Source organism: Camelus dromedarius, chromosome 5, assembly GCF_036321535.1.
Source record: "Camelus dromedarius isolate mCamDro1 chromosome 5, mCamDro1.pat, whole genome shotgun sequence".
Classification (NCBI taxonomy): Eukaryota; Metazoa; Chordata; class Mammalia; order Artiodactyla; family Camelidae; genus Camelus; species Camelus dromedarius.
The window spans coordinates 10,137,121-10,162,038 of record NC_087440.1 but is presented as its reverse complement, the minus strand read 5'-3'; the positions used below and the strand labels follow the sequence as shown (position 1 = coordinate 10,162,038).

Here is a 24,918-nt window from a genome sequence, read left to right as displayed (position 1 = left end):
AAAGCTGTAGCTGCTACTAGAAAACATGTCTTTATATTAATTAGCAGTGTCATTTTGTATATAAAAACTTTTTCACTGAACGTCTTCTATGTGTTCAACACTGTAGGTAACACAGAGCTGAATGTGGCTTTTGCTTTTAAATTAATTTGAGACCACACATTGGATGGAGTTCATTAAGAACAATGTAACTTCTATATTATGCAATGTAAGTGTAAGTATTAAAGAGGTTGGGCATGTTGTATAGCAGAGGTGGAATTTAAAGTGAACATTAAATCAGTAAGACTTAATTAAATGTAGAAGAGATGGAAGTGCTAAGAGAAATAATAAGAGCAATGTTCCTGACTAGTACTGTGTACAGTGAGTATGTCTCATGGTTACAGTTGAGAGTTTGAATGCAAAATACTGAATGACAGCTCCTTGAGAGCATGGTCTCTGTGTCTTGTGCATCTCTGTATCAGTAGTGCCTAGAGTGCTCCCAAGATGATGACACTATGTATGCCATAGTAGGTAATTCATGGTTTTGACTGTTAGGGTTGGAAGAGGGTGAGGCAGTTGTACCTGGGTTTCTAAAGACTTTAAATGTAGGAGGGACAAAAACCTAGCACAGTTCATAACAAGCATCTGTAGAACAGATGAGTAAATACTCAGTTTCAGGTTGAAGAATTTAGGATTTATTTTGTTGGCACTTGTAAAATCTGGAGATAATGTGTTTTGAAAGATTTTTATAGGAAGATTACACTGGCAGCATATCATAAGCAGATGAAGTATTTTGAAATAGTGTTTTAAGAAGATTCAGAGAGGTTCTAGTAAAAGTATAAGCAAAAGAGTCCATGAAAGCCTCAAAAAAAAAGGTGTTAGTAGAAATGGAAAAGCTGCCTCAGGAGACATTCGTAAAGAGTATTCAGTATAGGGATAGTGGAGATGGAGGAGAAGAAACATTCAAAGATGATGCCCATTTACAAGTCTAGTTGACCTGAACTATTATAGTGCTACTTGTAGTATTAGAAATATTAATTATTAGGGTCAGAAGGCATTTGAGGAGTAGGTGAAAGGTATATGAAAAGTTTAAGTTTAGTTTAATATATGATGAGTTTGAGATGATGACAGGAGAACCAAATGAAAGCTTCCAGCAGGAATTCAATGATTTAAGACACAAAATACAAAACTAAGCTTCAAGCTGGGAGTATGCATTTGGAGATTAATCATTCAAATAGGGTAGTCAAAAATCATAAAACTGCATGAGCAGTCCAAGGGGTAGAGCATAAAATGGGAAGGACTTAGAATGAAGAGCAGGTACTTTTAGTTTTTCACACAGAAGGGGAAGTGATTGATAAACAGAATAGGAGCTCAAAGGTTAGTGTCAGCAAATTCCAGAGAGGCAAGGTGATAAAACGATTGAATGCCATAGCAGTGTTTCATGTTCATTGTCTGTTTTTGTAAATAAAATTTTATTGGAGCACAGCTACTCTTTATTTATTTATATTTGCATATGTCTGTTTTTGTGCTATAGTAGTCGAGTTCAGTAGTTGGTACAGAGAGTGTATGGCCCACAAACCTAAAGTATTTACTGTCTGGCTGTTTACATGAGAAGTTTGTGGGCATTTGCTCTAGAGAACTAAGAAATGAAAACCAAGAAGGGGCCTTTCTACTTTGTGATTAGGATAACCTATAATGACCTGAAAGAGTTCAATTTTATCTGTGTGCCTGGTATTGGGTTCTGCTGGTTTGGTCTAGGAAAAGGCTAGATATTAGCAAGAGACTCATTGATGAGGGAGTGCATAAATTGAAAGGACTGACGATGGTCAGTATAAACTTTCCTTCTGTGAGTCAAGAAAGAAACGAATGGTAGTTTGAAGAGTATATGAGGAAGAGATTTTAAAATATAAGGAAAATAAAAAGGAAAAATTCTTAGAGAGTTCCTTTGGGAGAAGCAGTGTGTTGCCATTACAGGAATTAATGGTCTAAGACTTGAATGTGCGGAGTACACAGGCCTCATTACAGGAAATGAATAGAATTGTTTGTGGAATTAAGTTAAGAATAGTAATCGCTCACACAGCTGTTTTTAAATAGCACATTGTGTTAGGTAATCAGCAAAAAATCCACCAAAATGTACTTGATAGTTATGCAGAAGCTGCTTTATTGGTATTGACTTATGATCCTAATGGGTACCATAAAAACAAACAAACTAACTAAAAATCTCTGTATGCAGTTTTCACAGTGGTATGGTATTGTATGTATGTTTTTTGCTTTCTGTGTAAGTTGCATGTAATGTTTTCATCTTCCTTTTCCCACCACCTTACCCAAATACAGTGGTCTTGTTGAAGAAGAGCAACAGCATGAACTTTATGAGCTCACAGAGCAATGAGGTGTGTTGTCATTGAAAGGAGTAGTATCTATTTGATTGCTTCTCTGTTTGTTTTCCTCCCTAGGCAAAAAAGAATGTTTTATTGTACGGTTGGGTTTAGGTCTATTAATTTGTTTTCTGTTTTTTCTATCCATTGTCAACTGCACTTTTTCCTTTTGGATTTGGCTGTTTCTTTGGACTCCATTTTAATTTATTAGTTGACATTTAGTGATGACTTTGCTTTCTTCCCCACCACATTGGTAGATTCTCTAAGGTTAATGTACATCATTAACTTTTTTCAGTCTAGTTAGAGTTAATATTATATCAACTCAGATAGAATGTAGAAATGTTGGAAAGTTAGGTCTATTTACGCCTACTCCTGCCTTCATTTATGCTATATTTAACATATTATTACAGCTAGATACATTGTTACTCCTGTGAGAGAATATTACAAGTTTTAGATAAATAATTGTATTAAAGACGTTGAAAGGAAAAACAGTGTCTTCTGTTTACTATTTCTGATGTTCTTTCCTTTCTCAAGAGACAAGTTCCTCTCAGATAATATTTCCTTCTGCTTGAAGAACCTTTAGTATTTATTGTACTGCAGTTTTGCTGGCAACAAATTCTTAATTTTCTTTCAAAAATGTATTTTATTTCCATTTTTTTTTACAATTGAAGTATAGTCGGTTTACAATATCATGTCAATTTCTGGTGTATAGCAAATAGTTCAGTCCTACATATACATACATATATTCATTTTCATATTCTTTTTCATTACAGGTTACTACAAGATATTGAATATAGTTCCCTGTGCTATACAGTATAAGCTTGTTGTTTAACTATTTCATATATAATAGTATCTGTAAATCTTGAACTCCTAATTTATTTCTTCCCACCCGTTTCAGTTTCACCCCTTAAACTGATAGTCATGTAAGTTCAAACACATCCTAAAAAGAATGAGAAAAAGGAAAAGAAATGTATATTTTCTTGCTCCCCTCTCCCACCTTTAATGATTTTGATGTCCTTTACATCTTCATGTTTATTCTAGTGCAACTCATTGTAGTTATCACATTTCCAGTTATGGTTTTCTCATTTCTATAGCTTCCTGCTTCTTTTTTATTTAGAGTAGACCTTTCAATATTTCTTTTAGGACAGGTTTAGCTGAATTCTTCTAGTTTTTGCTTGTCTGTGAAATTTTTTCTTGCTCCTTCTATTCTAAAGAATAGTCTTGTGGGATAGAGTTGGTTGCAGCTTTTTCTCATTGAGGACTTTGAGTATAACTCTCTTCTGGACACCAGTGTTTGTGTAGAGAAATCAGCTGAAAGCCTTATGGGGGTTCCTTGTAACCAACTCTTTGTTTTTCTCTTGCTACCTTTAGAATCTTGGCCATCTTACTTATAATATGTCTTGTGTAGATCTGTTGGGGTTCTTCTTGTTTGCGACCCTCTGTGGTTCCTGTACTTGGTTATCTGTTTACTTCTTTACGTTTGGAAAGTTTTCAGTCATGCTTCAAATATATTTTCAATCCCCCTTTCTCTTTGTTCTCCTTTTGGGACCCCTATTATGTGTAGGTTGGCATGCTTTATATTATCCCATAGGTCCCTTATATTGCTTTCTTTGGTTTTTACTTGCTTTTCTGTCTGCTATTCTAATTGAGTGAGTTCTGTTATCCTGTCTTCTAAGTCATTTATTCATTCCTCTGTATTCTCTATTCTGCTTTTGACTGCTTTTAGCTCAGCTCCTGTCTCAAGATTTTCTCTGTATTTTTGGTTATCAAAAGTTTGACTGTGGTATACCTAGACATGGTTTTCTTAATATTTATCCTGTTTGTGTTTACTGAGTGTCCTTAAATTTGTGTCTCTTAACCATGTTTGTGAATTTTTTGGCCATTTTTTCAAAAAATTTTTTCCTACCATATTTTCTTTGTTCTCACATTATGTCTATGTTCGACTTTTCAGTGTCTTCCTTTAGGTCTCTAAGACCTGTTCACTGTCTTTTAATTTTTTCTCTTTTTATCAGATTGAATTATTTCTATTCATCTGTCATCAAATTCATTCACACTTTACTCTGTTATCTCCATTCCTTTCTTAAACCCATCCAAGATTTTTTTTTAGATTTTTGATATTTTAATTTTTATTTCTAAAATTTTCATTTGGTGTGTGTGTGTGTGTGTGTGTGTGTGTTTTTCTCTGTGAGATTTCCAGTCTTTTTGTTCATTATGAGCATATGTCCTTTAGTTCATTCGTTATGTGTAGTTAAGGTATCTGGTTTAATGCTCTTGTCTGGAAAAAAATCTCAGCATCTTGGTCATCTTGAAGTTGGCCTCTTCGAATCTTTTTCCTTGAGATTGGGTCACATTTCACTGTCAAGGAATTTTGGGTTGTATTATACTGTGAATGTTATTTGTGGAAATTTTGGCTTCTTTCGTGTTCCTCCAAAGAGTTTTGTTATCTTTGTTTTAGTGAGCATTGATTGGATTGGACTCAAAGTGAAAACTCTTATCTCGCCTGAGGTTGATAGCTGCTCACATCTCAATTTGAGTTGATTCTTTCAGCTCCAAACTGCCCTGTGAACTTGTGCCTTAGGGCTCCGCCAAAGACTTCAGCAGTGAGAGAGAGATGCCAAGAATTTGGGACTCCTCTTTTCTGCCTCTCTTCTTTTTGGGATTCTGTCCTTAATTTCTGGTGATTATGGTTGTCCTGCTCTGTCCTTTTTTCCTTCAAGCCAGAAAGACAGTAAGTTTTCTGTTGGAATTTTAGTTCTTGCATACTGTGGCTGATGCTTGTCTGCAGAATAAAGCTTTAAAATAGGAAACTCACCTGTACTGATCCCTGAAACGTTCACTCATTATGGTCTCTTCTTTCAAGTTTATATTACCATCCACAATCAGCCTGGTTTTGTTCACTCTCTAGTTAGACCCTTTAGGTTTACTCTTAAGGTAGAGCCTTGAGGTAGTTGTTTTATATTTATATTTGTTCTCCAGGATTCATAGTCGCTGTCTGTCAGAGTTTACTGCATCATGTTGGAAGCTAAGCTTAGTAGTTCAGTTTTGAAATTTTCTCCAGCATATTTTCAATCTGTTTAAAAGTAATTTTTTAAAAAAAAACAATACTTAAAAATAATAGTGATTATTATTTACTAATTCTTGAAGATCTACTTAAATTACTGGATATCACTCTTCTATTTTGGATATTTTTTTAACCCATCTTTAGTTACTGAATTCTTATGACTGTCATGTGAATGCCCTAACTTTCTATGTTCTTTAACCATTCAGTAATCATTGGAATGCAGAATACCACACTTCTGCTGGGTACCAGAGAAACATAGAGATGAATAAGACATGTTCACAAAGTTTTATTGGTAGAATATACATGAAAACAACTATCAGTGTTGAAGACAAAATAAATGTAAATTACTTTCTGAAGAAGTGTGATTAATTTAGACCTAATTGATGGAGAACAGTTCTCAGAGGAGGGGACATTTGATCTTAGTCTGATTCAAAATTCGAAACTCAATAGTTGGGGGGAAAGATAAGGGTGGACATTCTAGGGCTAGGTAACAGTAGGAGTGGAATATGAATGTGTGACAAGTCTTGGCATGTTTGAGGAGTGATTAATGTCTTGATGGGGCTGGAGCATTGCGTTTTCAGAGGGATATAGTACACACTGAAGCGGAAAAAGTAGGTTGACGCCACTTTGAAAAATGCCATGCTCAAGAGTGCGAATGTTATTCCTGAAGCAGCAGAAGATCACATTTGAAAAGTGAATGGATGTGATCTGACTTGTGTTTATAGCGTGATAAGTGTGCTGGCAGTGTTAACTGCAGATGGGAATGGGAACATAGTAGAAGAATAAGTAGTACACAGGACCTGAACCAGAGTACTGTGTATGTGAAGAGAACAAATGGGATAGTTACTTGAAATACTGCCAAGGTAGAAATTAATACAGTGAGTAACTGACCAGTTAAGGGAATTTGAAAGAAGTGTTACCAAATTTAAGAGAATCATTATATTTCTAACCACATTTGTAAATGTCACATCATGTAGACTATACGAAACTTTTGGAAACATTTTTTATTTAAAATTACTTTTATAGCTGTGTACTTTAGGCTGTACTATAGTGAATACAAATTGATTTTTCTTAGCACATGTGATGAGGTCATTTCAGAGCTGTAGTACTTAACATCTGTGTGTGGTTTAGCCACCAAGCCTAGTGAGGGTTTAGGTTTCTCTAACACTTTGTAATTTTGGCTCTTTGGGGATACTTACTTGTCTAGTTCATAGAGTCATTTACAGTCTTTAACTGCTTCTCACTGGAATTTTCAAACTATAGAATATTGGTTTTGATTATTGTCTAAAGAAGAAAGGCAAGCTAACAGGGGACCAGTTTCAGCACCATTTTTATTAAACTGATTATATTAATTTAACTTCATACATTTATTTCTTCCACAAATATTTATTAGTACCCACTGTGTGTCAGGCATTGTTCCAGGCACAAAACACATAACATTGAACAAAAGAGACTACATCCTTGTTTTCATGGAGCTTTCAGTCTATTGGGGAAAAACAGTAAATGTCCACCCATGAGCCAACATTTGAACTGAGACTTGGAGAAAATTAGGGGAACAGACCATTCAGATATCTGGGGGAACCATTTTGTGAAGAGGAAAGAATGAGGGATAAGGCCCTGCGGAGGAAGCATGCTGGGTGTGTTTGAGCAAAATCAGGGGTCCATGTTGTTCAAGTACAGTGATACAAGAGAATGATTATTAGGAGATGATTAGTTAGAGAGGAGGGGGCAGAACCCATGGAACATTATAGACCAGTGGATTTAATTCTGAGTGAGATGGGTAGGTTTTGAGCATAGGATTGACATGATTTGAGTTGTTTTGAAAAGGTCATTTTTAGTTCCTTTATAGAGAATACACTCTGTGGAATGGGCAAGAAGGAGACCCTTTAGGAGTCTGTTGACATAATACAGGTAGATGATGGCTTGGACTAAAATGATCGTGTTAAAAATAGTGAGTCATAGACTTTGAAAATGTTTATATGGTAGATCTAACAGGATTATACTATCGACAAACTGAGTAGGGACATTTTTTGCTGAGCCTTATCCACAGTTGAAGAAGAGGCACCAAACCTTTTAAAAAGTGTGTTGTCCTTCGTGCCTATATGGAAGAAAACACCTGGCAGTATTGTTCAGGGTGCAGTGCTTTGTTACTTAGAGAGGAATATTGCAGTTGCTCCTCAGGTTCTCAAGTGCAGTGGGAGGGCTTTTCTTTCCAGAAATTTGGCAGCTAGTTTAGGGGACTTTGGGGGATGTCTTTAGAGCTTTGTCAGGGTTAGAATTTCTCTTCAGACAGTCAGAGCAAACCTCAACATACCAGATCGCTGGACAGTTCCCAAGGTGGTACAAAATACCTGCCTGACCTCTGAGAACTTAGTTTCAAAGTCTGCCATTAGGCATTTTCTATTTTTCTTAAACACATAGACCTCTGCCTTTTCTTTATGACCTACTCTCACTTCTTTGATTAAGTCACTGAAACATCCTGTTTAATTATATCTTTATAGGATATTCATACACAGTGATGTAGCCAATAACTATTTGAAAGTTATTTTCAAAATTTGTCATTTTCTTGAAATTAGCCATGTGTTTAATTACCTTACTCTAGTGTACTTATTTAGTACTTATAGTGTACTTCGGCACTAGAATGCACTTACTTGTAAATCTTTCTTCTCAACCATACCAAACAGAAATTGCAATTGAATTTTAAAAGATGATCTGAAAAGGTGCTTCCTTCTAATCTTTTTACTTTAAAAAGGATTAAACTGTTTTATTTGACAGTTCATTGTAAGAATCTCAATTTTTATTAAATAAAACTCTTTAACCAATGTTTTATACTTCAGATGAAGCAGCAGCTCTTAACTTCTCTTAAATTTCCTTACAATTTCAGTATTTCCATAGTTTTTCTCTAATGTATAGATAAAGACAAAGGATTTGACATTATATTCTAATTGATTCTATCTCATAGTGAATTTCTGGAAAAACACGTTGGTAGATTTTTACCATGAGTATCTGAAAATCTAAAAAGTACAATAAAAATGGTGGTGGTGGGTTTTTAGGTGTATATTTTTTGTAGTTTATTATAGCCTTTGAGCCTTATCTAAAGGAATATCATTACTCCACACAAATAAAATAGTATGAAGAAACTATTGAAGAGACACACCCATAGCTTTGTTATCCAACATAGTTGTCTCCAATCAGATTTCTTTTATCAAATCATCTATCAAATCACCCTATAGCAGGTGGCAGTCCTGCAAAGTTCATTATCTTTCCTTATTTATAACAGTGTTAGGATTTGATATTTTTGAAGTACATTTTACTTGCTAGAATAAGAAAAACTTGATTTCATTGCTACCAAAAGCTCTGTGTGTGTGTGTAACAGAGACAGAGACAGAGTGAAAGAGAGGTATATAATCCCCTGTGCTCAGGCTCTCAAGTTCATGTATGTTCCTTTTCCATAGAGGTAGACCCTCAGGCATAATACCAAGCAAAATGGCTGTATTGACTTTTTTTTTTAACCAGCTTTGCTGCAGAGATATCCTAACTACTCTTCTCTCCATTCTTTGTTTTGTACCCCCCCCCTTTTCTTTCATTCCTTCTCCACTCACTTCTCATTATTACCTGAAATATTTTCCCAGTTCCAGATCTGTTTCTCCCTTTGTAGTAGTTGTAGTCTAGAGTCTTCGGTGGTAGGTCTGGTGGTGGCAGGTGGGAGAGAAGGAACTGGTCAGCAGCTTTGCTCCTTATTGACCCCTTTTACCTCCAGGTAGGTCTTGTCTGAACCTCACCAAACCTTGAATAATGCTTTATATACACAAACTCTGTACTGTTTGAGCTCATATGAGTCCCAGATCAGTGGGAAAATAGGTGTATGGGGTATAAAAATGTCACCCCCCCCAAAAAAAAAATCTGTTTCCAGTTTTTTCTAATGGTTAAAAACCTAGAGAAGTCTCTAAGACCCTGTGCTAGGAGAGTGAAAGAAGGGATAGGATAGAAACTGTGAGATAATTTTATACTGACTCAAGAAAGAGAACACTTTAGGTCAAAAAAGATGGTGATAGTGGAGAGAGCAGGTAGAGTAATTAATATCTTAGTTCTTCATAGAAAAGAAAGTAATGCCAGATGTTGAACTTTGCCAAGTTTACTTCTTCCTCCAAAAGTCTTCCTCTCTGACACCTCAAAAACTTGGTTCCACCTTTTATTCTTTCTCCAGACCCTCAGCATCTTAGAGAAGTGCCTTATGTGTAGTCATTTATGATTTGCTTTCAGTTACTTTTCCTATTAAATGTTTTACAAAAGAAGGAAGCAGATTGTTTCATAGAATTCACAAGCCATTGTTTTTAGATGTAGGGTCTAAAATTTAATGTTTCTTCTTTTCTGGAAAATATTAAATAAAAATAGCATACCTTTTAGAATGAGGACATGGAATCAAAATATGTATTGTTTTTAATTCATTCCATTCAGAAAAGCAGGTACTTAAGAGAGTCTGTATATAAAAGATTAAAAAAGAAAAATATCATTTAAATCTATTATTGATTAACTCTTTTAATTTTGTTGAATAGAAATAGTATAGATTAATTAGAAAGTTAAACAAGGCTCAAAGTGTTTATACCATTTAATTATTTAAACTTTCTGTTAACGTCTACCATTTTAATCTGTCAGCTGAGGTACTAACATCTCAAAAATTACTGAATCGGCATGCATAAACTAGAAGTAGGAAGGAAAGAAAATATATGACAATGGTGATTCAGACATATCTTAATAGAAATTTCCTTCTAATCACTATTGCAACTGTGATGTATTTTCTTACTGATAAATTTTTTCAGATTTCGATCAATTTGTATTATTTCTGTATTAAGTTTATTTTCTGTATGTAATTTTTTTTCCTGGTTACCTTGGTGTTATGGCTATAGCTTTAGAAAGTTTATTATTCCTGTCATTATTCTATGTTTGCACAGCCATTGTCTTCAGCAGAAAGGAGCCATTGATGCTGAAGGATGACTCTTGCCTTTGTCAGTGCCAGCCACAACCTTCTACTCAGAGTCTGGCTACATTAACAATAAAACTATAGAGCTCTAGGTTTAAACCCTAAACCCTATGATATTGCATAGCATCCTTTGAGCCCCCTGCATGTCCAGTGTCACTGGTATGTAGTACTCTTTAGCTGATGGCTTATTAATTACCATTTTATTTAATTAATCTTTTTTTTTTCTGATAAGTATTGAGTATATATTTTTACAGAATTTCAGTTATCACTTGAAAATTTTGTCTGATACATTTTCTGCAGTAGGCACCTATCTTTTCTATATTTTCTGTTACAAATGTATTTAAAATATCAAGTAGGCCTCATATTTATTAATTATTTGATATAAGACAATTCAGTCATAAAATGAATTGTTTTCATTAGAATAGGTTGATCAAATAAGTTTGCATTGTATGTTCTAAATGTTCATTGAAAGTTATGTTTGCCCCTACCTCCAGGCCCACCATTCTATTTTTTGTTTCTATGGATTTGACTACCCTAGGTACCTCATATAAGTGGAACCATACCATATTTGTCCTTTTGAGAGTGGCTTATTTCACTTAAAGTAATGGCCTCAGGTTGTAGCATGTGTAAGGATTTCCTTCCTTTTTAAAGGCTGAATAATATTCTATTGTGTATGTATGTATATGTGTGTATGTATGTGTGTGTATATATACATGTATATATACATGTATGTGTGTGTATGTATGTGTGTGTGTATATATATATATATATATATATACACATATACACACCACATTTTTAAAAATTCGTTCATCTGTTAGTGGACACTGGAGTTGCTTCTACATTTTCGCTATTGTAAATAATGATGCTGTGAACATGGGTGTACAAATATTTGAGACCCTGCCTTCAGGAGCCAGTTTACTTTTGCTTTTTGGCTGTGTAATATTTTAAAAAATCTTAACTGATAGAAAAATAAGTTAAAAATGGAAAGCATAATCTTTTTAAATAAAACTTTTCATGAAATTCTTTGCAATTTCATAAGTAATTTTATAGTAATGGATTTTGTAGGTTAATAGTAGTCTTTGTCTTAGATTGGATCTCATAGGAATCCTATCTGCTGTTCTGCAGTGTTGATTGCAAAGGTAATGCTTGGAAAATAGCCCACAGGTAATTGGATACTGGAGAAATGGTAACAAAGTATTTTTTTATGTGATACTCCCCAAACTTGTAGAATCTTTCTTTGTTTTTTCACTGTTCAAGGTTTATTTGGTGTTTTAGTTGGTATGACACTTGGATAGTTGGCTGTGTTATTTATGTAGAGTTTTCTTTTTATATTACATGGCAGTGTACACTATTCTGATACATATAGTACATAAAATAAATTTTTTCTTTAGAACAGTTATGCACAAGACTTGCAATATTGGATTTATACATTGGATCCCAGGATGTGCTTAATTGGAGGAAAAAAAGTTGAACTAAGCATCTTGGCTAAAGAACCAGAAGTTATATAACACACAGTAAACACACATTGGTTTGAAGGGCAACTGCAGCATCTGCAACATTGGCAGTGGTGCCTCTTGAGACAGTGGAACTATTTTGCACCAACCAGTTCAGGTCTACACAAGATAAGTACCATCCAGGATCAGGATATAACTGCTGGGTTTTATGAATCATTCTTATTTCTAACTGTAGGAAGTTGATGTTTTTCCTAGGCTGTCCTGACATTACTTCTTTAGTCACAGGTCAGATAAAAAGGACACTGTGTGCTACCTCCTACTAAAATCCTACTGTAGCCTAGACAGTGAAGTAGTAAGATGGTATTAGAAGACTTTAAAACTGCAGCTCTTTCTGGATCCCCAAAAGTATATCTGTACTCTTCTTCAAACAGGCCTCTTCTTTAGGAGTCACAGTCACTTTCACAACATCTGAGATTCCATTCTGTCCCAAGATGCAAGGAACACTAACGAAGATGTCATCTTTTATTCTATAGAGACCTTTAATCATGGTGGAAATTGGATGCACCCACCTAATATTTTTCATTATACTTTCTGCCAAATCTACCAGCCAGTCCACTGGCCCAAGATGTCTAGCCTTTCAGTTTGATCACTTCATAAACACTGTCAACCACGTGTTTGTGAACCGCTTTCCACTGTTCTTTATCTGCATCAGTGCCTAATTCAGGGTGCAGATTCTTCAGGGAGACACCAGCAACATTTACTCTACTCTATACAGGCACACTAGAGTCTTTGTGCTCCCCAAGGATCCACCCATGACAGCTTAATGGGGTGAACTCTCCCAAGCTTCCCCCCATCAGGTAGCAGAACTGGGCTGAATCTAGATTGTAACCACTTCCAATAACATGGTTTTGGGGAAAGCCAGTCGTCTTCCCAGCCACATAGGTCAAGAAGATATCCACTGGATTGGAAACCACAAGCAACTTGCAGTTTGGGCTGTACGTTACAATATTAGGAAGATGAATTTAAAGATGTTTACATTATGTTGGACCAAATTAAGATGGCTTTCTCCCTCTTGCTGACGTGCCCCAGTTGTGATAATTACCAGCCTGGAGTTTGCAGTCACATTATAGTCTTTGCCAGAGACCGTTTTTGGTGTTCTAAGGAAGATACTGCCATGTTGGAGATCCATCATCTCTCCCTTCAGTTTGTCTTCCATGACATCAATGAGAGCAATTTCATCTGCCATGTCCTTCATTAAGATACTGATGGCACAAGCCATGCCAACAGCACCAACCCCAACAACTGTAATCTTACTCTGGGGGACATGTTCCTCCTTAAGAAGATGCTAAATCAGTTGATCCTTGAGAGTTGCCATATTGGACTTAGAACCAAAAGGAATTGGGAGTGCACGTCCGGCGGGAGGGCATCGGGGCGCCCAGCGTTGGATCCGGACTTGATGGCTGCTCCTCCGGTACTCCGAATCTTTCTTAAATCTAGAATTTTAATAAGACTTCTCCAAGAATGAATAAAACACTGTGTTTTTTCAGATGTAATCTGTGTGTTTTCAAATCTTTTGATTCATTTGAAGTTGTGCCTGGTGTGTTGTCTATAGTAGGTACCCATCTTTTCTCTACGCTGTTTTTGATACAGAAAGTACAGATTCTTAAAACGAATAAATTAGGGTTCTACCAACTGAACTAGTAATTAGTGTATTCTACTTTGGATACTGACTTTCTTTTCCTGCTTTTGTCACCTATTCCTTCATTTGGCAGTTCTGTCCCTGTGAAAGAGTCTTGGGAATTGTTGCTAGTTACTGAAGAATTTGTAGTATTTGATTTATCATAGATCACTTCTCATTGAAATCACAGAGGACTTCCAGGAATTTTTTTTTTTTAAGGAAAAAAGGTTCTAAGCTTAACAGAATGTTGTCTTTGTAACATCTAGAGTTTTCTCATGCGAGAATGAAACAAAAAAGTCAGCCATTTGTATTTCATCATAGAAGGAAACTCAGAGGGGTTGGGAAAGTATATCCAGTTAGAAGTCAAGGATGAATAAGTCTGGTCCTCAAAACAGAAAAGAGAGAAATGGATGGGTTGAGACATCTCCACGTTTTTCAACTTTTTCTGGGGACTGATTGGAAGGTGAAAATAATGGAGCCAAAGCTTCAGAAGGTATATTAAGGAACACAGTGAACTATTTTTTTGTTAGCAGTTACTAATCCTTCTCACTTTGAGTTTTCCTTTGCAGTTTTCCTATGAGTGAATCTACTCATTTAGAGTCAGATTTTAGAGGAGATTTTAAAAGGATGAGTTGTCATGTCATTTTGTTTAGTTCTGATATAACTAACATTGATTAGATACGATTTGATGCAGTTTAATTTAGTTTGATGTCTTCAGTTAAGAAGATCTCATCAGTAATCTGATAGAAATAGTTTATTAATTTGAGCAGTTGTTTGACTTGCTTCATGTTCTAACCCTTCCTCACATTATATTTTCATAGAGGTAGTACTCAACTATAGAAAATTGGGCAGTTCATCTACTCTTAAGAGTAGCAATGGTGGGAGAAAGAGGTGGAGAGACCTAGGTTGTGCCCTATTTTAAAGTCTCCAAAGACCCATTTTAGTTCTGGAATTTTGCACTGTATATAGGGCATTGTATAGAGCATTAATGAAGATACATTGTAACTTACTTCTGCAGGTTTCTGAGACAAGGATTGATGCACAGCCAGTTTCAGTCAAATGCATATACTTATATTCTCTGCTATACCATACAGAAACTGTCATTGTATCCTTTTGGATTTATATCTTTCATTTTCTTCTCTCCTTAGGTATGGATGAACGAGGAGGTACGACATCTTGGGGAACAAGTAGTCAACCAAGTCCCTCTTATGACTCATCTAGAGTAAGTTTGTTCATTAATCCTTGATTAAAACTGTAATGATAATTTGACAGAATAAGTACATTCGTTCATATATGAATTCTGTTTCTTAAGAGAAGTGAAGATTAACTTACTTTTATATAGTAATATTCTACTATAGGACTATAGTAGATTACCCAGTACCTTCACAGTAGGTTTAATTCTTTTCATTAACTGTCATGCTTTGGGAGTTTATTTTATCTCCTACAATGAAGGAAAGGTGTTATTTCTACACCTTGACTACTTAACAGTACTCTTTATTAAAGTTGGAAGAGCTTTGAATGGCTAAGTATTCTCCAGATACAGACATTTTTCTTCTTGTATTGTTTATTTGCTTTGAGAGCTCTCAGAGTACCAGCTTCCAGTCACCTCTTTCCTGTTCTTGCTACAGTAGTCATCAGTCATTTATATCAGGGATTCCTATAGCCCTGTCTCTTGAAAGCATATCAAAACAGATATAATAGATGACATTTCTTGATTGGCAGTTAAGAGAAAATAGGACCAAACTAATATTCTACCCCCTGAAAGGTTAAAAGATTAGAGCCTTTTCAAGCAATAAACAAACAAAAAAAATCCCCCAAAACTTTTTAAAATGCTACTGACAGGTTGATAATTAGACCAAAGAATCAGTAAAATTAAACACTGTGTGGTTCCAGACTCTGCAGTAAATTTGTGAGGTTAAGAGATACCTTTTCCAAAAGGTTATACTTTGAATGAATAATGAACTACTTATTTCTCTCAGAATTAACCAAGAAAAGATAGACAAACATAAACTTTATGGGCACTTAACTCTAGAAGCAAATTGTTTTAAGTGGAAGAAAACCTGAATAATATGATAGGAATTCATGGTCTTCCATGTGGATTACACTGTTTTGCATTGAAAAATGCTGAGTGAAAATACGTGTTAAAATATGTGGTTTTGCTATTGTATTTGGCTGTAAATATGTTTAATTTATTTAAAATACTTTGAGGAAGATCTGGGATAGTCATAGGGAATGCGAGAAACTATAGAGAGAGTTGTTAAATATGGGTTTTAGCGTTTCCCTTTCTGGAATCAGTGCTGAGAAAGCTGGGTTGTTGTGTAAAGAGCACTGTCCTGGGTAACGTGAGACTTAGATGTACTGTTGTCTCTACTATGAACTTGCTGTTCAATCTTGGGCATGATGGTTTATATTGTAATTAGTTAAGCTGGTTGATGTCCAAAGTTTCTTCCACCTTTAAAAGTTTTTTTTTTTAATTTTTCGAATAATGCTGTGAATAGGAAAGATAGGTTTCCTGTTTAGATTTTGAAGTAGGAATTTTATACATTGGAGGACACAAAACTGTTTATCAATATTGGATTATTTTCTTTCAGAGCCTTGAGTTACTATGTGATAACATGTTATCTCTTAAAATGCATTAAATGGTGCCTCTGTACCTTATGTTTACTTCTCTTTCAAGCTTTCCAGTTTTTTCTACTTGAGTAATGAATACGATTTTCAGAGAATAAACTGTAATAATATATTCAAACCTCTACAAAGTTCATGATCCTGAAATTCAGTTTTCCTTTAGAGACAGACTTCAAAGCAAATCTTGCTGTTCTGTTTGTTGTTTGATCTATAGGTCAAAGATGAATGCTGCTTTTTTACATTTTTTTTTTTTTGAGTATATATTGTATAGAGGGAAGAATTAGATGGATTTTATAGTTGTTTTTTATTATAAAAATTCAGATTAATCTCAAGGTATTCCCAGTCTACCATACAACAATATATATATTTATATCCCCATATATAAATATAGATATATACATGTGTGTATTTATGTATAAATGTACATTTTTTTCCCTGTCTGCTGAGCAATCAGAGCAGTGATTTCTTTCTATTTTTGTTCCCATCAAAATCCTCTCTCCCACTAACTTTCCTCGTTCTGCCCCAGTCATAATTTTGAGCTAGTTAAGATGTTATATTTTCATACCATTTATTTCTCCCCTGAACTCTTCTCACCAAGGAGAGGTATTCGTTATCTTTGAAGCTGCCCTCAGCACTCTTTTATAAGAATATTATCAACTTTTTGAGTTTTATTACTAAAGATTTCACCATCTTGACCGTGTTTCTCCTAATCATAAGCATAGATGGATATAATTTTGTTAATAAGAATCTCAGTTGGACAAAGTGCTTTATTCTCCTGAGTATTTTAACATGTTGAGTTTTTAAAATTTAGAAATAAATGGTATTAACTAAAAACCAGTTTTGACACTTCGTTACTAAAATTATTAACAAGTCACTTTAAACTTTAATGAAATTACAGGTACCTTTATAGAAATTATGTGAATGAAATTTATTTAGACTTTACCATACTTTATAAATAACACATTTCCATCACAGAAAATTACATCATTTAATAAATAATTTGATTTTACTTTATTAAAAAAATTTTTTTTAACTTTTTGTAGTGTGTGATAAAAGGTATTTTAAAACTTCAAAATGAATAGTTTGGTGAAGTTATAAAACATATGCTTTTAATTTAGATGAATTCAACTATATGAGTTGCTGTTCTCCCCATTCAAGACTATGAGGGAGAAAGAATAATTTTTTGCAGCACTGTAAAACCATATTTGGCACATGAACTCTATTAATACTGTATTACTATATATTTTAGTGTACAGAGTTGCCTACACAAATCATGAAGGTTGAATTCAATATTTAATAACATTTTAAGTGCAGTTTTTGCTGTGTGTACTTTTTTGCCTAATAATTCCTGACTTTAAATCTAATTCTAAGATTCCAGTTCACTCTAGTAGCCTTGATGCATAAGTGAGTTCCACTGGAACTGTATCATTAAGAGGCCACAAACTTCTCATCATTGAATTAGTCACATACGTATCCTTTCAGAAGTAAGAGAAGTCACCATTGCAGAGTTCTTGTCTGGTGTGTGTGCCTTGTTTTTCCCAAATCCACCAGAAAAATAGCCTCACTGTACAGTGGTTGGTTGAATTTCTGGTTATCGGAACTACCCACAGCATATCATTCAGTGCAGAGTTTCGGCTAAGCAGACACAAAAATAAACACTGTACCTAACAATGGATAGAGAAGAAATGGTAGACATAGTCAGAATTCTTAGGAAATGATGAAGATTAGATAAAATATGTTTGAGACCCTCAAAAAGAAGTAACACAGTGTTTGTGGTGTGTACCTCAGGCCTCTCTACCTTTGTTAGAGACCTTGTTTCTGCACTGTTTACCTACTACCCACCTGTACAGAATAAACACACACACATAAACAGACAGAAGCAGCATCATGATGCGAATAGTGCTTCTGTTTTCAGAAATTTGTGGAAGTGGTGATTGAAGTTAAAGCACCAGAGACTGAAAGGAGTGATTAATCTCATATGACAGAGACATTGGCAGAGGTATAATTAATCAATGAGTTTGTCCCCTCCCTTCCTTTTTTAAATCCTTTCCTCCAAATAAATGTTTTTTGTATTTGACATTTGTACCAGGCGTAAGGGCCAGAAGGTATCATGATTTTTCTTATTTTCTACAGTGTTAATGATTTATTCTAGTTTCCGATTTTTACCCCCTTCTTTGGGAGGCAGTGGTTATGAGCACATACACTGGAGCCAGACCACCTGGGTGTGAATTCCCGCTCTGCCACTTACTACATGTGTGATTCTGGACAAGTTATTTAAATTCACTGTACCTCAATTTACTCATCTGTGAAATTGGGAAAATAACAGTTGCTTTGTAAAGCTGTGAGAATTAAATGAGATATATGTACAGTGTGTAGTGCTTAGATCAGTACAGTGCTTACAGCAGTGTCTGGTACATAGTGAGTGTTACGTAAGTGTTGGCTTTAATCCCATGTATATCAAAACTTATCCACCAGATCTATATGTAACAAATTTAAATGAATGAATACATTTGCAAATGTGCTACATTCAGTCATGCTTAATATACTTTTACTTCTTTTCGATTTGTAAAAGGACTTAAGATTGATTTCCTTTCCCCTTCAATTTTTGTTTCTTTCTTGAGAAAGCAGAAGTCATCTGACAAACTTTGATGTAAAAATTTTAGTCTGTCTAGTGCAATGCTTTATATACAATGAGTGTTCTATACATGGTTGCTGAATATAATCAAATTAAGGAAGACTCATTAGATTTACTAGATTAATTATGCTTGGAAATTGAGGAGGGGAAAGAATCAAAGTTGTTTTAAGGCGGTGAAGCTTATAGTAGATGACGGTGGTATTAGTTAATGGTAATAGACCTTTTGTTCTGTGCTTACAAATTATTGCCCTGATTGATGACACTGCTTAGTGAAGAATTTTATTTAAGATCATAGCCTCTGAAAAGTTGCACTCTGTGTCTTTGGACAAGTTACATCACCTTTTTGTGCCTCAGATTTCTCACCTCTAAAGTTATAATAATTTTATACATACTTTTTAGGGTTTTGGTAAAGATGGAATATAATAATAGCTGTGAAGTATTTCATCTATTGATATAATGAATGAAATGTGCTATTAATTATTACCACCATTGTTATTTTCTCCAGACATCTAGTATTTCATTATGTATTTTTGTGCTTATATTTCTTAATGTGTAAATTCTGTTTCAAAAATATTGTCTGATCATTTTAGTTTATGGAAATTCCAAGGGGCCAGGTCATCTTGGTTTTCCTGCCCTCTTAAACTCTGCTGCCCAGCTAAGCTCTGAGATAGGTAATAAGCTCAAGAGTGATGAAATACCATTGGAGTTTATACTCTAGGCTAGTGGTTATAAGAGGGCTCACAGGAAAAAGGAAAAGTCTTTTTGTTGATACACTTCCTTGAGATACAAAGTTCTGCCTTCCTTAATTTGAAAGGTAAATGAGTTCACTGATAGGCAACCACTAATAGAAGTTTATAGGCACCATCATTGGCCAGAAGTTACCATTTTTAAAAAATCCTGACCATTTTCAGGTTATGTGTAATACATTGTGGTAGTTACTTTTGGAAAAGAAGCAACATTCAGTTGAGTAGTGTTTAAGTGCTTATTTTTTCTGATTGCTAAATTTCCACTCTGGTTCTTTCTTCAGTTTATAATATGGTTTGCAGAATGAAACAGTCATGTCTCTGTTGTTGTTCCTTCTCTCCCCATTTTGTAATATCATAGAACTTTCAAAACTAGAAGCTATGTTTGTTATTTACCTCCAGTCCTTTTATTTCATAGATGGAGAAACTTAGAGAGTATGAGATTTGGCTAGGTTGGAATGTGTGCTGTTGATACAAAATACATGTTGGGATTTGGCTAGACAGTTTGCCTAATTAATGACAGGCTCCGGCCTAGAACTCACATATTCTGAATTCTGTGCTAGTACTTTTTAGCCCCCTTTCTTTAGTATTTCTCAGCTCAAAGAGCTGTCTTAAATTTTCTGCCATATACTGAAGAAATGGGAGGAGAAGAGAGGACAAAGGTGAAAAAAGAGGAGGATCTGCAATTGATTTCCAAAGTGAGGATATTGGACATGATTTGATTTAAAAAAAAAATTTGCCTTGCAAGTGTAGTGTTTAGTGAGGTAGAATAGCACAGAATTTAAGAGCTTGACTGTTGAAACCAAGCTGTCTCAGTTCTGTTTCTGGTTTCTGGCACTCCTGCTTCTTGGCTTTATGACTATAGGCATGTTACTTCTCTTTGCCTCAAATTTTTTTCCTTTTCCTTTTTTCATTGGTAGGAATGGGGTGGGTACTAATAATAACTACCTTACTAAAGTTCCGGACTTAAGCCTGTTAGTGGAGAAGGGGAAAACCAGTTATGTGGTGATGAGTTGGCTTTATTTGGTTTAGCTGTTGTGTATGACTCAGCACAAAATAATGTCAGGAACTTTCTGTTAAGGGATAGTTGATATGCTTTGAGGTCTTCACTTAATACATACTATGACTTCTGCTACCTGTTGCAATGAAGGCATACAAGGGTTCAGTTTATTGAAAAAGAACCAGCAGTGGTCATTTCTCAGGTCATTTGTCAGGAGTACACATGGATGGCAGCCTGACAGAAGAGATCAGGTAGGTAATGAAGATACTAGGGTATAAGGATTCAGAAGTTGTTCTAGACTTCTAAGAGTCATACACAGAGCCACAGATTGGGTACTTGGGATAAAGGAAACGAAAATAAATAAAAATTCAACTAGAGTAAACATAGATCTTTCAGATTCTGTGGAAACTAAAATGAGTCCATCAGCTTATCTGGATCAGTAATACTACTTTTCTAACAACTTCTGGACTACTTCTGTCCGATGTGGCTAAAGGGATTTTTGATTTTGCTGAGTGCTCTCTGTGTCCTTGGCAATTATTCAATACCTTTTCATTCATATATATGTAAGAGCTCTTAAGAGCTATTCTGAAGTTTGACAGATAGCAAGCTGGAGATGGGATAATAGAGCCTTAATTTCCCTCACATGCTATCTATACAAAACACACAGAGGTCATTTTGACCCCAGGGTTATACTGGCTGAAGTTTTGAGAGAACCTGGTGTGTAGTTCACTTACATTTGACAGTAGAGACCTTGGGAATATTTAGAGTAGAGACAACCTGTTGTTTTCTTCCCCTAGCAGAGCACAGTGGCATGAGAGCCACTCTTGTAAATAAGGATGACAGTTTTGTCTGCCTGTTTTTAAGGAGCTTGTGCTTACACTGTGGTCCTGTAGTCTTTTAACATGCTGAGATTCATAAATCCACTCAGTTTCTGAAATGTCAAAAGTGAATAAATGTGTATCTTAGAGTTCAGGAAATAGGATTGGAAATGTAATATTTAACTGAAGAGTTAAGTTATAAAACTAACTTTTAAAGCAGCAATGAGAAGTTATAATTAGGCAGCAAATAATTAACTACCAAAGTAATTTCACTGATTGCCATGAGATTACAGGAGAGGGAGAAATTACTTTGGATCAGAAAAGACTTAATAGAATAGGAAGTGTTTGAGTAGAATATTATAGGACAAACAGTTTGTACAAGTAAGGTTGAAAGGAAGACAACTTTCTGGAAGTATATAATCATGGGATCACAAGTTACAGAGGCACCAGAATTACAAAATTCAGTAAACAGTAAATTACCTTGCTTTGTGGGTGAATAGTGTATTAAGGCAGGTAACCTTCTGTGGAAGAAATATAGCCTGTCCTTTGGAGAATAGAGAGCCAATTAAAAATAGACTTTTAACACAGGGAATGGCACAAAGGGTTTTATAAAGATCAATACATTGTGGTGTGAAGGATGGATCCAAAGTGAAAGAGTGACAAGAAATTGGATGATCTGATAAGATGTTACTACACAGGCTCACCTATGATGAAATAAGACTTAGGAGGATAGGATCAAGATCGTAGTATTGGAAAGAGGAAAGTTGTTGCAAAGGAAGAAGAAACTGGCAAACTTGGTGACTGAGGAAGATATAAAATCATGTAGGCTCACTCCCCCTAGAGAATGATGACTCCTGAATTAAACTCCATGTATTTTTGTTTAGTCTTTGACAAGTTAGCTGTGGTTGTGTGATACAACTACCAGATTGTTTGATTTTGATAACTAACTTCCCTTGTAAATGGGAAAATCTAGTTGCGTGAATAAAAAATAAATAATTTTTACTCATTGTCCCTCATATTCAGCATTGATGTGTAATAAAGTTCTCTCCTTTAGAATAGCAGATATCTTCTCTAGATTGTTTACTGTTTGCTATTGGTTTTATTTTTGAAGGAGAAAATGGTGCAGGTTTTATAGCTACTAGGAGTTCAAATGCAATAAGTAGAAAGGACACACAAATTTTGAAATAGTATTTTATGCCTCTTGATCTCAGGTACAAAACACGAGATGAAGCAGTTAAATAGCAAAGCAAGACAGGAGGGACAGAGAATTAAAGTAAGTGTTTTCTATATATTGCATCTATGTTCCCATTAATCTCTGTTTTGTTATGTAACTGCTCATTCTGAATGTTTTGAATGTGACAAAACTATGGGTAATAAGGATGTATTTTAAAGTTAGGTTCAAATAAATCCATGAGAGAAAGTGTTGTTTATTACTCTTGGTCCTATTCCAAACAGCACCTCCCTATAAATTGTAATCTTAATGTTCATGGATAATTAAAAATAGGGTTAAGATCATGTAAGCTCCTTTAAATCTCTTGCCAGCAGATAATTAAAATGAAAGAAATCACAGAGCTACCATATTGTCCACTTGTCCATTTTTACCAGTCAAACATCCTGTTTTTTCAGTTTAGCCATTCTTCCAGGGACAGTGCCTGTTGGGATGCTCTAACATAGATCTTATATGCAAAGAGCCTGAATGTCAGTTTCTCACCTCACTGTGAGTTTCAGTTAACTTTGTATGTCTATGAAGTAACATCTTTATTAGGGTTTATCTTTATAATTCTCTCTTTTTTTTAAAATTTTCTCAGTGTTGAGTCTGTAAAGCTAACAAGTGGAAGTCAAAACGTACTCATCTTTGAATCTCTCTTATGACCCTTTATGTAATTATTGAAGACTTACTTTCTGATGGCTTTTTAATTATTTTCTATACATTTAGATGTTTCTTATTCATGAGAAAATAATGAAGGGTGGATTCTGGCAGAATACATTTTTAGGCCTGCTTAGCCTATTTTCATTAATAACAGTAATTACAACCAGCATTTGTCACAGTATGGTTTAAAACTTTTCACATGTTGCCTATTTTAAGCTTTATACCAGCTCACCAAGAAGCTATTTTAAAAATCCTGTCCATTTTAGAGGTAAGGAATTTGAGTCTTAGAGAAGGTAGATAACTTACCAAATTTTATATGTCCAAGACTAGTAACCAGGAAGTATGATTATAAATTACTGTCCCTCTGTACCATATCACACTTGATAAAGTTTAAAAAGAGACCCCAAAACAACTGTTATTCCTACTTGTACAAGGCTTTAAGGACAGATACTCTAGAAGTTATAAGATGATGATATTATCATTATTTCTGAAAAAAATATTCATATTTTATACATAAAAAATATAAGCCACGGAATGAATCAGGTAAGTTTGCTTCCTGGTATCACCACTATTTTTGACCTTGGAAAAGGTAAGACACTTAATTTCTTAGCCTCACATTTCTCATCTGCAAAGAGATTTATCTCATAAGAAGTGTGTAAGAATTTAATTGAGGAAGTTCTATGGAGTATTTCACACACATCTGTAATTTATTAAGAAGTCTAAGGGGGGAGGATGTAGCTCAGTGGTAGAGTGTATGCTTAGCATGCACAAAGTCCTGGGTTCAATCCCCAGGACCCCCATCTACATAAATAAACAAACAAACCTAATTACCTCCCCCCACCAAAAAAAAAGAAGTCTATACATGTTCATCTTTTTACATTCAGTCTCATGAAAAGTTACAGAGCTATTTTGATATAAAACCATGTTAGGAATTTTACAAGTCTTAGATGCTCCTTAGAGAGGCAGCTGTTTTGTATTCCTGGAGTACGTCCTGAACAAGATGAAGGACCCTTTGTAGTTTTTAAATGCTCACCAGGAGCTCCTATAAGTCAGGAAAAGTAAATTATATTTGCAAAATTATAACTGTTGGAATATTTTATTGCATTACGGATCTTGAGATTTGGAAATTATTGGGGAGGATAAAATTGGGCAACCCAGATTCTTTTGAATGTAGATTATGAAAGAGGAGGCTTCAGTTCCTCAAATCTGTTTGGAAGGATATCTACCTCCCAAGGTAGTGATGAGACCTCAGTGAGCTTATGTATGTCAAAGGCTTAGCATGATCAATTAATGTTAGTTCCTTTTGTTATATATTCTGACATTTTTATTCTGAGAATAACAAGCTTGGACTGTTTTCCTTCATCATATTGAACTGATACTTAATCCTTTGTGCTATCAAGTGAATTAATTGTTTTAATGTGGTTTTATATCATAATCAATCTGCTACCTTTTGCATGGAGCAGACCATATTCTTCGTGTTTAGTATAGGAAATTATTTAGTGATTAAGCAATAAATATCAGCTGTCCTGAATCAAATGTCTTCTCTGCATTGCTGATACCATTAAAGCTCATTGAGTTAATGCTTTTCTGAGTTCTTGCTTTGTAAATATTTTTCTTGTTTTTCCACCAACCCTTCCTTGCTCTGTTAGATCACTTTGCTTTGGTATCTTTCTTCCCAATTTGGAATCTTAAAGTCTTC

At 34.9% G+C, this 24,918-nt stretch overlaps 1 protein-coding gene and 1 pseudogene across 6 annotated transcripts in view; one reads left to right on the top strand and one right to left on the bottom strand.

Annotated features, from left to right (window-relative positions):
- TCF12 (transcription factor 12) overlaps positions 1–24,918 on the top strand; it is a 328,851-nt gene that overhangs the window by 112,950 nt on the left and 190,983 nt on the right. For 5 of the 6 annotated variants that reach the window (XM_031452681.2, XM_031452683.2, XM_031452679.2 and 2 more), the window contains exon 4: positions 14,677–14,750. In XM_031452681.2, coding sequence (XP_031308541.1) covers positions 14,677–14,750 — 74 coding nt within the window. Of the gene's footprint in view, positions 1–14,676; positions 14,751–22,560; positions 22,623–24,918 lie in introns of all 6 variants that reach the window. The other variant, XM_010979572.3, reaches the window with a different exon arrangement.
- LOC105088664 (L-lactate dehydrogenase A chain-like) lies at positions 12,223–13,292 on the bottom strand (annotated as a pseudogene).